Source organism: Macrobrachium rosenbergii, chromosome 29, assembly GCF_040412425.1.
Source record: "Macrobrachium rosenbergii isolate ZJJX-2024 chromosome 29, ASM4041242v1, whole genome shotgun sequence".
Classification (NCBI taxonomy): Eukaryota; Metazoa; Arthropoda; class Malacostraca; order Decapoda; family Palaemonidae; genus Macrobrachium; species Macrobrachium rosenbergii.
This window is the reverse complement of record NC_089769.1, coordinates 8031966-8047483: the sequence shown is the minus strand read 5'-3', so window position 1 is coordinate 8047483 and position 15518 is coordinate 8031966. Positions and strand designations below refer to the sequence as shown.

At 34.7% G+C, this 15518-nt stretch overlaps 1 protein-coding gene across 1 annotated transcript in view; it reads left to right on the top strand.

Annotated features, from left to right (window-relative positions):
• The window catches only part of LOC136854573 (1-phosphatidylinositol 4,5-bisphosphate phosphodiesterase classes I and II-like), a 513384-nt gene that overhangs the window by 446347 nt on the left and 51519 nt on the right, over positions 1 to 15518 (top strand). The window contains 5 exon segments of the mRNA XM_067130940.1: positions 1635 to 1799; positions 2753 to 2929; positions 4278 to 4406; positions 8064 to 8256; positions 13116 to 13211. Coding sequence (XP_066987041.1) covers positions 1635 to 1799; positions 2753 to 2929; positions 4278 to 4406; positions 8064 to 8256; positions 13116 to 13211 — 760 coding nt within the window.

Below are 15518 nucleotides of genomic sequence, written 5' to 3'. Positions count from 1 at the left end.
AAAGGTGGGATTGGTGACTATTTCTTCATTTAAAAACCATGCCCAAGATAGTGATGGCCTCATTTGCCCAGTTAGGGCCCTGTGACAGTAGCTTCAGAGGACAAAGGAATATTGAGAAAGTGCAAGGAAAGTTTTCTATCCACATGATAGCTCAGATGAGTATTAATTTGAGTATATGAGATTGTTCAAGGATAGCAAAGCCTCTGACTATACTTTTGAAGTGAGAACCTTATCTGCATTGGTACTTTTTAGATGCAGTGTGGATATCAGTTCATTAATAATGGCAGGCTTTTACTTATTTTTAGTTTTCTGTAAAAGAAAACTATTGAGATGGCTTTGTCTGTCTGTCCGCACTTTCTCTGTCTGCACTTTTTCTGCCTGCCCTCAGATCTTAAAAACTACTGAGGCTAGAGGGCTGCAAATTGGTATGTTGATCATCCACCCTCCAATCATCAAACATATCAAATTGCAGCCCTCTAGCCTCAGCAGTTTTTATTTTATTTAAGGTTAAGGTTAGTCGTGGATTGTGCATCTGGCAGCGCTTTCCAGAGGCACTGCTGACGACCTTAACTTGACTGCATCTGGGGAGTTTAAAACTTGATTTCGCCAAAGAAACTAAAACTTGATTTCGCCAAAGAAACGTCGGTGCATTTTTTACTTACCAGCTGGATATGATTCATAATTGTCTGGACTACTCTCTGGGGCCAGTAGTAGCAGCAGGACAAGCAATCCCATCTGCTAGAGAGAATCATATGCAGGTGGAGCAATCATTAACTTTCTCCAACTTTTCTCTCCTACTCTCCATAATGAAAGCCTTGTACTGTAATATAGTCTTCTGTTTCCTTGCCATATATTAACCACATGGTTTATGTTCATGAGGTAGGAACCATTTAAGCTATGGACCTATTATTTACTACTGTTGTGGATGCTATAAACAGAGTACAAGTAGTTTATAAGAATATCTAACACTATACAGAATGTTATCTTTGGCACCAGTTAGGTCCTGATCTCAGCCTAGTGTGTGTGGGGATTTATTAAATCATATCCTCTCCACCAAAAATGAGATTTGGCAATAACGATGAGTCCATCATTAAAAAATACAGATTGTTTTAAAAATACAAAGTAAAGTTGGCTTTAAATACAAACCAGTAAATTCAACTTACTATCCCTCCTCTCTGCCCCACATTCTGGTTATCAAAGACTTGCCAGATGAAGAATAAATAGGAAAGCTGAGACCCATCATGCCACATTGTGCAGGTGCTGCATTCACATTGAGACTGAGTTTGTTTTCTTCTTTTGGTGAAGGCTTGTTTGAGGAACTTTTCATTACAAATGAGATGGTTATAAGTTATGGTTTTGCATTAAAGATTAATTTTACTTAGTATTTCGGAAAACTTTTGTGCATATACTACTGTAGCATTACATATACAGTATATAATTATACATTTTACTGTATTGTATTTCTTTGATAAGAATTGGGGTAAATTTTAGTCAGTGGTATTCACAAAAATGTTGGAGAGAGTAATCATAACTGCATCAGCAGTTTGAATGGCATTTTTTTCTTATTTAATTCGTGGATATCTGTCAGACCCTGTTTTTATTTTTTTAAATACTAATCCATTGTTACACTTCAGGTAATTTCAGGCCAGTTTCTATCAGATAAACGTGCTGGGTGTTACGTAGAGGTGGAAATGTATGGTCTTCCTGCAGATACTGTCCGTAAACGTTTTCGAACTAAAACTGTCCCTAACAATTGTTTGAATCCTGTTTGGGATGAAGAGTCGTTCGTTTTTAAAAAGGTAATTAGTTTGTAAAACCTATTGGTGCAATGGAATTTATTGAAACTGTTAGTATATTGCTATCTCTTGTAAATGCTATATTATTGTCTAATTTACTAGCAACTGTTGCTCTAGCACTGGTAGGTTTTGGCTGGGTGAAAAGATATTATGTCTGGTAGTAAATATACAAATTATCCTTAAATTCTTATTAAAAGTGGCAGTGTTAATTCACGTACAGTATACTCTTTATATTTGTCAGTACTGTAATAAAAATATGTCGAAGTTTGAATTGACAGCCTTCATTGCAGAAGTGTATTTTCACAGAATGATTAAAATATGAGTAAATAAATTTTTTTAATAATTTGAAATTGGGTCCTAAGCTGTTCATGTACTTTTGTGAGAAATTTAAAAATTGTCAGTGTAAGATATTATACTGTACTCTGTGTGTGGCTATGTAAAAAATGTAAAATTGATGAATTTACTAAATTTTTATGCAAAGACAAAGGTGTAAAAACTGATTCACATAGGACACGTTTCTTAAAGCTGAAAGTAGTAGCCTCATATTAAATGTTGAAAAATCACAAACAGATCTGTATGTAGTAAATGGATACTTACACTTGGGTTTACATGTGTTGGGCATTAAACTTGCATCGACATTTATGAAACAAGGAGAGTGTAAAGGAAGCAATTTTTGCACAAAGCGGAAATTTACGATGAAATTTATTCTGTATGTTGATGTCATAGCCTACTGTAATGCGTTACTTTTGCTCTATTCACAAATGATGGTAATGAATCTAACATAATTCTTGTTAAGTTTTAAATGTTTAGATATTGATATACTGTAATTAAGAATAGGGATCTCTTATTTAGCAAATCCTGATATTTTGGGGTCTCTTTATCTAACAAAGCTTAATATATTTGTATATCTGTGGATATTTATTTATATGATTTAAAATACATAACTTTTATTGCAGGTGGTATTACCTGAATTAGCAACAATAAGAATCGTAGCATATGAAGAAGGAGGTAGAGTATCCCTGGGTAATCGTGTTCTTCCAATTGTTGGCCTTAGACCTGGATATAAACACATAACACTAAGAAATGAAGCCGGGCAGCCATTGGGTCTTTCAACCCTGTTTGTTCATGTAAAGGTAAGCCATTTGTAGATTAAAAGAGTTAGTTGATGATGAAAACCTTCAAAGTAGACTTGTAAAGAATGGACGTAATATAGTAAACATTCAGTTAAGCTATTTTTTCCTCATTTCATAAGTATGTACAGTAGAACCACGGTCCTCAACACTAAGCCGATCCAGAGATGGTGTCGAGATGCGGTTCAGTCGAGATCTGAATCAATTTTTCCCTAAGAAACAACTGAAAATGGATTAGTATGTTCTTGACCACTACAGTAGTCATTACCCTAAACTTGCCTTTTTATACAAAACAATACACATAAATTACATTACAATTTAATAAGTTCAGATTTAAATAACTTACCGTATTAGACGCTTTTTTTTTTCATTTTTAAATGTATACTGTATCCAAAAAACTGGTTTGCGTCTATGCAGCTATATTACCAATGGTTGACCGAGTGCCATAGCCTAGGCTAGGTTAGGTACCAGTATGTACTGTAACGGATAGCCACAAAAACTGCTGCTAATATGATAAAACATTTTAAAACAAGCCTAGTTATTACAGTAAATTAATAAAATATTAAAAATAAGCCAAATTATGTCTATTATCACAAACTTAAGTAAAATTGCCTAAGTTACATCAGCAGCTTGTGGCATGAGCGGATATAAACAAACCAAAACGCCATCCTGGTGGCCTGTTGTGATAATACATAAACGTTGTTTACATTCAGTAATAATTTATGGTAAATTATTCAGTCTACTGGAATAGTATAAACAAAATTACTTTAAAATATCTTTCAACAAAGCAGGCTTCAAACAACACGTGGGAACAATGCCAACTAGCGGCAGCTGACCAAAACACTTGTTTACAAACATCATATGATCCATCAAGTTGGATTCCCGTTTGTTGTTCGAGCTCCGATGCAAAATTTACTCAAAATTTCACGTCGAAATCCAATTATGTCGAGTTCTGATGCGGTTGAGGACCAGAGTTATTCTGTATTTGGAAAAGTTATGAGGCACTGTTGCCAATATTTGACTTGTGGTTGAGATTTCTTCAATGCCTTTATGCAACAAGCAGTGCAGACAATTCATGTAGTTTATTTAAAGTAACTAGGATGAGAAGTAAATAACAAATAGGTGATATGTGTGATATCTCTCTCTCTCTCTCTCTCTCTGTGCATTCAGTATCTGATATCTGAAAGCCACTCTCTATCTATGTGAACTAGAGCATAGAACTACTGCGTAAAGAAATTGCTTGTACTAACCAAGGAAAATTTATTTTTAGAATAATAAGCAATGGTTATACATTTATTTATAAAAAACTTCTCTTATGCAAAGTTTATGTTTACTGTTAACCTCATTACAGGTTGGTGATTATGTGCCACATGGCCTAAGCGACTTTGCTGAAGCCCTTGTCAACCCTATCAAGTACCAGAGTGAACAAGAAAAGAGAGCACAACAGTTAGCCATCTTCCAGGACGATGAGGAGACAGATGTAAGTTGTATGATGGTTATGTATAATTGCTTCATCCTACAGAGCTATGGTTGAAGGCAGTGAACTAGAGTCTTTTGTTGATGATGATTTTAAGGAAAAATACGTCAGGCCTATGTAACCTGGCATTTATATTCTTAGTGAGATATAGGCTAACTTGATGAAATGTAAGTCAAACTTTATTTAGTGAATGATTGAGAAAATTACAAAGTTGTAGCAGTGATGGGAAGTTCATACTTTAAAAGATGTATAACTTACCTCAAGATTCTAAAAATTTCATATATTTAAGACCGATTAAGCCATATTAGAAGCAAAGGTCACTCCTGCTCTACATGCATTTTTTGTTACAATTAAAATGGAACTATAAAAAGTTAAGTATGCCTTAGTTTAACCAGACCACTGAGCTGACTAACAGCTCTCCTAGGGCTGGCCCGAAGGATTAGAACTATAATTTGTATGTAGTGTAGTTATGTAAATTGTAGTCATAGAAAGGAAAATCTGTTTAATCATACACATTAATCTTATATGTGCCTGTATTCAGGTAAAAAAAAATTCCCAAGTTCACCAGACATTTGTATTTCTGATGAGAAAAGATATTCTTGCTTTGCAAGCACTACTGGGATCCTTTGCATACATCTCAGTCACAAACCTCATTATTTATAAAACTTCATTGCTGTTAAAAGCTCTGTCTGCTTTGCAATGAGTTACTATTCCAGCCTTATCACAAACTGATTTTTCATTTCCTTCATTAATCTTGACTTGCTTAGCAATTCTCCACTGTAGAGCATTCAGTAAGTGATACAAGGATTTCTGTATTTAGCATGTACTATCCACTCTCTGGCTGCATCTTTGCATCACTTTCTTTATAAGGTGCAAATAAGTGTGAGTAATTGTAGTAATCTTTTGTCACATTGAGAATTTATCACCTTTTTTTTTGCACTGTTTTACTGTATTTGCTTTATTGGGCAAACAGTACAGTGTTTGTCATCTGGTTGTTTTGGGGGAGTTTAGGCGCCTGGCTTTAATTTCGCCCTCTGTTTATCTTTTTTGCTGTGTTTTTCTGGGCTTAACATTGTAGCATTGACAATTCAGTATCTCTGGGTAGGGTATTTGTTTTTATATATTTGTAGAAAGTGTTATTCTTTTTTTTTTTTATTATTGCAACAATTACATCTTTTACTGCCCATATTGTGGTTGATCTTTTACCCTATAACCCCATTTCTACCACTACCAGGGCCTTAGTGTATATGTACATGTAGTTCTTATTTAACTAAACCATACACAGTTAATCCTGAGACTTGCAGGCTTTGGACTCTCAGATTTGATTACTCACAGAATTAGTATAAATAGATAGCATTATTTTTAGCTTTACAGCTGGTCAAGTAAACCTACAGATGAAGTTTTTAATAAATACAGTGTGTCAAAAGAACTGTGGCTCTGTGCACTTTGGGTATGTTAGCAGCTGTCTCAGCTCCCAGTGCCAGAAAACTTTATATCAGATATCACAGAGGGAATGCATCCATCATTGTAACAGACTATGTTTATGAGCCTTTGCTTTTATGGCTAATAGACTAAAGGGCACATTTTTTCTCCACCTTGTGAATAGGACCTTTACTTTTTAAAGTGGAATGAGTGCTGTATCACATAGTCAATAGCACTTTTCCCTGGTTCATGCTGAAGGATGATTGTCAACCTTAGTTTCAAATATATGGCTTTCCATGCATTTTAGCAAGGTTTCTCTGGAAGGGCTGGGTTAAAGCTCTTGGTAGACATCAGCACAGTAAAGGTGCAGTAAAGCACAAGTTATAATCCTTGTCACTAGCTTGTGACAATAAAATGAGAGTAGTGATTTGTGTTGGAGTTTGAGCTGGTGGTGCTGCTCTACTTTCTCATGGCTGACCATCATAAAGAGCTCTTTGCTTAATGTACTTAGTAGCAAAGCTCTGTCAGTCAAATGCCTCTTAGTTATTTATTTAATTTGTCATATACAAAGGTTTCTATAGGTCACAAATGTTGTAGGTGGGGAAGAGATTTTATTCACTTTTTGGTTGTACTGTATTCATTTGTTTCAGTGTATTGGTGATTTGTGATGGTATTTTTCGTGTTTTGTGTTCTAGTGGCTTATTTGCACTTTGACTGGTTGGCTTTACTATTGCTGTGATTTTGCATTGAGATTTGCATACATTCACTGTATACGTAACAAAGCCTTGGAGGCATTTTTGTCATTCTTTGACTGAGACTGTCTCCTTATTGAAAGCAGCATAGACAATAATATATGGTACTGTAGTATATTTTTGTGATGACATCAGTGCTCATGCTTTTCATCTGTTCAACCTCATCAGGTAGGTACCAGAGAAGTACAGTGCCTTTGACAACCCAAGGATGATTCTGTTAGCTTCCATTTGGCCACAGCAGAGTGATTTATTGAATTGCTATCTCTGGTGGGTGGTGGACACTCCCAAAGTTTCCCAATTTTGAAGAATTTCTCCAAACAGCTGCACTCACAGATTCCACAACAATCTGGACACCTTTCACCTTCATGCCTGGGGGTGATCCAACAGTGGAACTTGTTCAATAATTGTTACAGTGGAAGGGGGGTTGTGCTTGTCAGTTCCATTGGTCCTCAATTGCAAAGTTGCTGCTGTTCTTATATTGATACACAAATAGTCCATCTCTGCCATCAGGGAACATGGGTCTGCCCTCTCACAGGTTTTTAACTTCATGAGCTTAACGTGATTTGTTCAGTGCATCTGAAAAAGCTGATTCAGCAATTTTGAGAAAGAAGTTCTTTGTGGGTTTATCAGATTTCCTAACAGGATATCTCTCTCATTCTTAGGAGTCTTTCAATGCATGTGTACGAGCCAATTCAGGTAGCTCCTTTTCCACCTGAGGATCCTGATGGTACATGCTTAGTAAAACTACCATCTTCTGTCTAACAGGCAAAAATTTGGTAAATATCAGAATATGGGACACAAATATAATTATATATATATGATTGATAGGTTTGTATGTAATACTTGACTTTTGTTGCATATTTATCTTTTAAAATGGGTGTTTAATAGAAAGTCTTAGTTTTATATATATATATATATATATATATATATATATATATATATATATATATATATATATATATATATATATATATATATATATATATATATATATATATATATATATATATATATATATATATATATACATATCATATATACACACACACACAGACACACATATATATATATCACACACACACATATATATATATATATATATATATATATATATATATATATATATATATATATATATATATATATATATATATATATATATATATATACACAATTATGGTGGCAGTTTATAGAGAAATCTACTTGCTCCTTAAGTAAATAAAAGTATTCAGCATAATGTTTGTGATGATCAAGTATGAGTCAAGTTCCAAAACCAGATAAGAAATTATTTACACACACTGCTTTATGCAGTAAAGAAGTTACAGTCATTTAATTGGAGAGATTGACAAACATCTATGCTAAGCAGCTTGGTAGAAAAGGTTTGTAATAGGTATATCACTGAAGCATAGAATTAAATGAAAATGTTCAGAGACTCTTGATGTTGAAGTAGGCATGAGTTTTTCACAGACTTTTTAAATATCACCAGCAGGACGGTACTGAAGGTGAAGCACCTCATACACCAGTTAGGAAGATAGAATCTAGTGCTGGTCATGGCAGCGGGGGAGGAGGACCCCCAGCAGGTGGGGAGGATGGATCAAGCAAAGCTGCTAAGGTTAGGTATAATGGAGAAGTTCCTGACACTACAACGACAACAAGTGAAAGTACACCTGTCGGAACACGTAAGTGTTGCATGGCCGCATTTATTTGTATATGAAACTGTTTTTGTCCCTAATTCATGTAGTTCTACAATAGTATTATCTGCATAAGTGGAGGGTACTTATGACTTTTCTGTTTCCAAGTTTTCTCTTCTGATCCCAGAGTTACCCAAAAGTTTCTTTACTTGATGGCAGTATATTCAGACCAACTGCCCTTGATGGCAGTGTATTCAGACCAATTGCATAGGTTTTTATCTTGTAGTGTCCAGTATGAATAAACAAACAATCCAGAGATATTTCAGGGTAGTAGCTAGCACAAAATACTTCGATACTACAGCACACAAAATTGTAATGCACTTTGAATACCAGTATTGTTTTTATAAAATGATATGAGGTCACGTGGTCACATTTCTACTCTGATGGTGTGTTATACCCAGAATGGTATTGTCCCATAAAGATGCTGTTTCTTGTTGAAGCCCAAGAAAGTTGATCTGTTACTACAGTGTTTGATGCGTGGAGAGTTGTGAGTTCACCACAGGAAACTTTGGCACTGTTCTTCTCTTGCTTTGGGTTTACCACCTTTTTTTTGTGAAGTCTTATAAAATGATGCACCCAATGCTGTTATCTAGCCAATATCTAAAAGAAAGTGGACGGAAAATATGTTCTTAATCCCCGAAGGGGTTTTAGATGATGGCAAGCTGTGTAAGGGCATAGGTATTTAATGCTTGGTGAGACCAAAGATGTGTAAGGGCATAGGTGTTTAATGCTTTGTGAGACCATTTGTTGAAACTTACCACTAGATCAAGTATTGTTCCATACCTCTCAATATCAGAACTGTTCAGTGTTCAGGAGATGTGAGGTTTTTGTGTTACGTTTACTCTGATAGAACATCATTTATAATTGCAAGTGAGAACCTTACCAACAGAATGAATACATGCCCTATACTGAGGGTTACTGCAGCTTGCTCCTATGTCCTATTACATTCTGGAGCACAGGACCTTTTATATAATTTTCATGAGATCTGAACTTACATATTGTCTGGATGCTTCATGTTATTATATTATATGTATGTCTGAGTCAAACTTTGAAAAGTTTGTATCATCCTCTACTTAATTCCAAGTAACCAAGCACATAAATGTCCTTACGCCTTCCTTTTCATAGATCAGTAGGTCACTCATGTTATTGTTTGATACAATGTAGGGTGATTGACTACTTCTACTATGGCAGGCTTACATTCACAGTCCTTGTTGTTATTAGCAGATGTTAAGGATGAATTTGGTAGTCGTATATTACTTATGGAAGTATTTGTGACGATATCTCTTGTGGCAGTTCAAATGAGTAAATTTGGTTAGTAAGTAATACTGTGTATACATGTTCATGATTAAATGGTTTTTCTTCATGGTGAAGCTGTAAACAGTGCGGCAGTAAGTGTTTGTTGTTTCAAGATTTTGCTTGACTCAGATTCCCATTAAAACTTAAATTTCAAGCTCCATTGTGAGACATTTAAGGATTTGTATACAGTATTATGTTTGAAACACTTAACAACTTTTAAGAGTAATGGAAGTTTTGCGAACAGTTTCTTTTTGAAAAATCAAAATAATTTGGAAACAGTCAGATGGTTTTTAAAATAAGAATTTATTTTTAATACAAACCCTTCAGTTTTAAATCTGGCTAATCCGGCAGTTAGCAGTTCCTCAGTCACTCGGAAAGAAAAGCACACCCTTCAACCATCAGATGCCCCTCTGGTTAGCACTTTTAGTGGTGGTAGCAGCAGTTAAGACTTTCCCTGTATTGTCCAAACTTACTAAATGAGGTGTGAGATCAGTCAAATTATATAGTAAACTCATGGGTTTATAATAAAAATAGATTATATTTTTAAAATCTTATTTTTTAATGCAACTCATCAGTTTACTTTTGCTTTAGTAACTATGTAAGTGGGATGGACTTCATGTTGTAAGGGTGAGTGACTGAACCAGGGCTTTGAGGAATCTTTTTCTTAACAAGAGGTCAAGAGTGTGACCAGACATTTTTAGTTTAGCTATAAGACTCGAAAACATAGTGCTGTGTTCATGAGGAAATGGAATATGGTCTGACAACTAAAATGATAAAATTCTTTATGCAGTTGGATAAGAGTGTGTTGAAAGACCATTGATGTACAGATGATAACAGATTGAAATCTTTATGGTGGGCACGACCAGAAGAGTGGGTACATCTCTTCACCTCCAGGTCCTTAAAGCAACTGAGATGTTTGTGATTCAGACATGCCTTCCCAGAGTACCTGTAATTGCAAAGAAGTGATAATCTTCATGCCTTCCAGTAGATATAAAACAGGATCTTCAGTATTCCTTGCTTAAGCATCCAATAGGAGAAGTCCAGACTCTTAGCTAACAATGGCCCACTATCAGCAACAAGGAAAGACCAGCAGCCAATGAGCAAGAAGTGTGGGCACCTCCAGAGACATTGCGTCAGTGTTCAGAGCCACAGGTACACTCAGAGCCAAATACTTATAGCAAGAACATTAGAATAAGCAGACATATATCAACCAGTTCATGCGGAAAGTAGGAGTTACTTCATTTGGTATATTCTCCAACAGCTCAAAAGTAGGAAATGAGGAACTTTAACAACTGTGGGATGTTTAATGGCAGCCTCAAGGTACCTGTGAATTCAAATGAAATATTAGAGCATATACCTCATTCTTACACAGCAAGCTATTGAATTCGTTGTACGAAAAGTGTGATGTATAATAGAATGATGGAATCACAAAATTATTAGGCATCATTAGTAGAACAATTTATGAATGTTACATTACGAAGATTAATGGCAAATCAGTAACATAAAAAAATAAGTATAAGTATGTAATAGAAATATTAATCTGCATTGAACTTCTGGGACATCTAAAATTAAAAAGTTACGCACAGAAACTTAAAACAACAAAACTGCAGAGTCCTGTAATTGAATTGAAAGATCACTGAACTTCACAAAAATGCTGACACTTACTAAAACTGGAAAGGTGTACATTAATTATAATATTACTTTGTATTCCATAATGAAATGGATAAATATAGAATTTTAATGAAACATGTAATTCAAATATATTAAAATGAAGCTGTCAAATTTAGTTATAATAAAATAAAATATAATTCACAAAATTGATAGGTATATTTAAATGGAGAGAAGTTGTTAACAATAAACTACTGTTATTCTTAGGAAACAGTTGTATTTACATAGTCCAGCATGATAGAGGCAAGGTACTGATCTTCCACTGATATTCAAGGACTCTGGAAGTACTGTACAGGCAGTCCCCGGTTCGGCAGGGGCTCCGTTCCTGACGACGCGATGATAACCGAAAATTGGTGATAATAGCACTGATCCCCTGATTATTGGCGCTGATAACCGGGGGTCAGCGCCGATAACTGGAGATCGGTGTCAAAAAGACAGTTATCGTCATTATACAATTGCCATAAAACCGAATCGTCAGTAACTGAGGCCGCCGATAACTGGGGACTGCCTGTATTGTGCAGAAACCATTAAGTGATATATATATATATATATATATATATATATATATATATATATATATATATATATATATATATATATATATATATATATATATATATATATATATATATATATATATATATATATATATATATATATACACATATACTGAAACTCCAATGGAAAAAAAAGTCGAATCATAAAAATGGAGAATTAAGAGCTTAGATTTAACAATTCCCCAAGCAGTGACAACAAGACGTTGGTTACATGGTGGACTCGCAGGGAATGACTTGACTACTGCTATGACCACAAGAGAACTCTCCCAAAGGATTCCTTTTGGAATGTATCTGAGGAGCTGCTGCTCATAGACTTAGGCAAACATATACTAATGGTTTGTACTAAACAAATATAACATCATCAGTTTACTTTGTAATACAGTATGTTGTCAGAAAAAAAAGTGCTTGCTGTACTTGAAATATAGCATGTGCTTCACATTTTACAAAATTCATTTAGACTAATTTCAGGCTTGTATAGGGTTTTATTAAAATCACATACACTTACATATTATTATTATTGTTATTGTTATTATTATTATTATTGTTATTATTATTATTATTTTTATTAATTATTATTATTATTACTATTATTATTATTATTGTCATTATTATTACTGTATTATTATTATTGGTAGTATTATTATTATTGTTATTATTATTACGTATTATTATTATTATATTATTATATTATGTAGTTTAACCAGACCACCAAGCTAATTTATTTAGCTCTCACTAGCTGAAAATGTTGTTCCTCATTGCAGTACTGTTGTAAAATGCTGGCTTTCCTTCTTCATAGTTTTCTTTCTTTAGTTCGTAGAAGTCTAGAAACTGAGATAGGGCAATCATTGTACAGTACTGTACTCTTGTGCTTGTTTGGGAGAATGTTTTATTGCTGGGTCATTTAATGCCTTTTGTTTATTGAGGTTTGAATTTGTAGTACTGTAGGCGGGTGTCCTTTTATACTTTCAGATATTAGTAATGAGTAGTGACATTGTTGAATGTTCTGATAAAAAATTTTCTTCTTGTTTAGTTAAAATACTATATTTTGTCCCCACACAGTTCAGTTATTTATTTCAGAAATAAAGGGGAGTAATGAGGACTTTCTTGGTCGATAGTAAATTCGTGCTAATGACAAGTCAGAACATTTAACCAAGTCAGACAACCAGGGATCATGAGCCGAAATTTACAAAGCTAGACCCATCACGAGAGAATGAAGTACAGTATGCCATAAGGGTTCTTTATCTCTGGTTTTTAAAGTTAGATGATTATTACTAACCTCTGGCATCTGGCAGCTGACTAACGTATGGTGGCGGTCTTGCTCTTCAGGTCGACAGAACTCTATCTCAACCAAGGCTCACTTAAACACTAAGACAAGTGAGGACAGACCTGAGAGGGAAAAGGAATCTTCTCATCATTTCTTAGGTACAGGATTTTTTTTTATAGGCTTTATTATGGAAACCCCCTCATGCTTACATTAGAATGTGTTGTCCCTCCTCTTTTAATAGTGCTTGATGACAGTAGTATTCTATGCCTGATAACTCTGTATAAATTTTGTGTGCCTTATATAGTTTAATGCCCAATTATATGACTTGATTTACCCAGTTGGTGAGTTGCAGCTAAATAATCTAGTTTTAGTGTTACTGTGTAGATTTATGTATGTATAATTAATCATAAGTTCAGTCAGTTCGTATGAAAAATTGTTCCACGACAAGTTTTCCATTATAATGCAGTTTAAAGTGCATCTCCTTACAGTATTTAACTGTTGTAATATAGTTTGCATGTTTAAACACAGCTTAAGGCATGATGTTCATGTATGTTCTGTAATTTAACCACAAGTGAGGTGGTGTGATATGGTAGCGAAAGTGTGATTGAGAAGCTGACCTTGGTTTGTAAGGTATGTCTGTGTGGGCAAAGGTACCAAATGAATGGTTGATGTGATTGATTGTTGCTTTGTATCAGGGAAAGGTAATGAAGGGCACGTAACATTACTTACTGTAGTACAGTATACCCAGAAAGAATTTTCGACTGAACAAGAAAGACAGATAAGAAAACGATTGAAAGAGGAAGAGCTGTATGTGAGACTCAGGTTTTTGTTATGAAATTGTTTTGCAAGAACTTGAAAAATAAAGGAAAAATCTGCAGGTGGCGTACATGGACCTAGAAAAAATTATGGTCAAATTGATAGCAATCCAGTGTGGAGGATGCTGAGAATGTATTAGTTAAGATAACATGGTGTAAAGATTTTTTTGATAAAAGCGAAATGTTTTTTAGAATATGCAGGTGGGAGAAGGACTAATCTGGTATAAAAGTGGGCCAGAGACAAGTATATTGCTGGAGTGATGGGACAGGTAAGGGAAAGGTAAGATACAGTTACTAAATTTTGGAACAGAGATATGGATGCAGATGAAGTGTAGAGTGGTTGGTATTACAGATGGTACAATATTAATGATAGTGAGGAGAAACTGTAGAGTCAGGAATGAATAGGAAAGTGTTTGTGAAGGAAGAAACTTTCAAACTGAATGTTTTATTATAAAAAGGAAAGTTTGGTATGTAGATGCTAGGAAGAGGGAGTAACAAACGGCAGTACGGATGAGCAAAAGTGGAAGTACTATAGTTGGTTCTCATGGATGTTTGGGAGTAATGTGACAGATGTTAGTAGGATGAGGAAGAAGGTTGGTCACAGAATAGGTGTAGTGTGGAAGGTAGTAGGCTCTTTTTATTTTATGTGGAAAAGAAGTATCTCTGGAAGGAAAAATAGAAATGTATAAAGAGATTGTTTAGCCAACTCTCCTTTTTGGCAGTATGTATGGTTAATAAAGATAAGAAAACAGAGAAAAGTTGGTATATGTTGGAAGAAGTAGGTTGAGAGGTTGAGAAACATGGGGATACAACAAAGATGTGATCAAAAGACCAGTATTGATGGAAGCATGAATCAGAAAGTTTTGAAGTGGTTTTCGTACGTGAGAGAATGAAAGATGATAGGCTGGTGCGAAGTGCATATAATTTTAAAGTTTCAAGAGAGAGAGAGAGAGAGAGACTGAAAATTTTCTGGCAGGAGGGAATGGAGGAGGTGTTAAAATCAAAGGACTTCAATACTGAAATGCATGAGGGTGCATGCATGGTAGAGGTGACTGGTGCTCTGTAAAGAGAGGGTGATTAAATAAAGATAAGTCTTTTGTATTGGTATATAAAGCATCTGATGTGTTGGAAGTTTTCTGCACTCAAGGTTTATCCTTGATTTAGTAGCTATAATTATATATAATATATATATGTATATATGATTATAATTACTCTGACTTGTGATTTATATAACTCTCATTACCACCAGGAAAATGAAAGACTGCATAAATCCTGACTGGTTTTGGCTTTATTTCTAACCATCATCATAGGGCTGATACACAGAGGCAGAAATTCGCAAAATATGAATGCTAGGGGGACAGTACAAACTCATGGTTTGTTCGTTGGTTTGTACTGTCTATCATACTATGTATTGTGAATTTTTACTACTGTGTATCAATCCCTTGATGATGGCTTAGAAATAAAGCTGAAACCAGCCAGGATTTATGTCCTGTCTTAAATTTTTCTCTATCACTACACACACACACACACACACACACACATACATACATACATACATATATATACATCTAAAATCTACTAGTCACTTTTACCAGCTACAAATATATTTGCAATAACCACATTTTTGTCTAAACTCCTCAACTTCTTCAC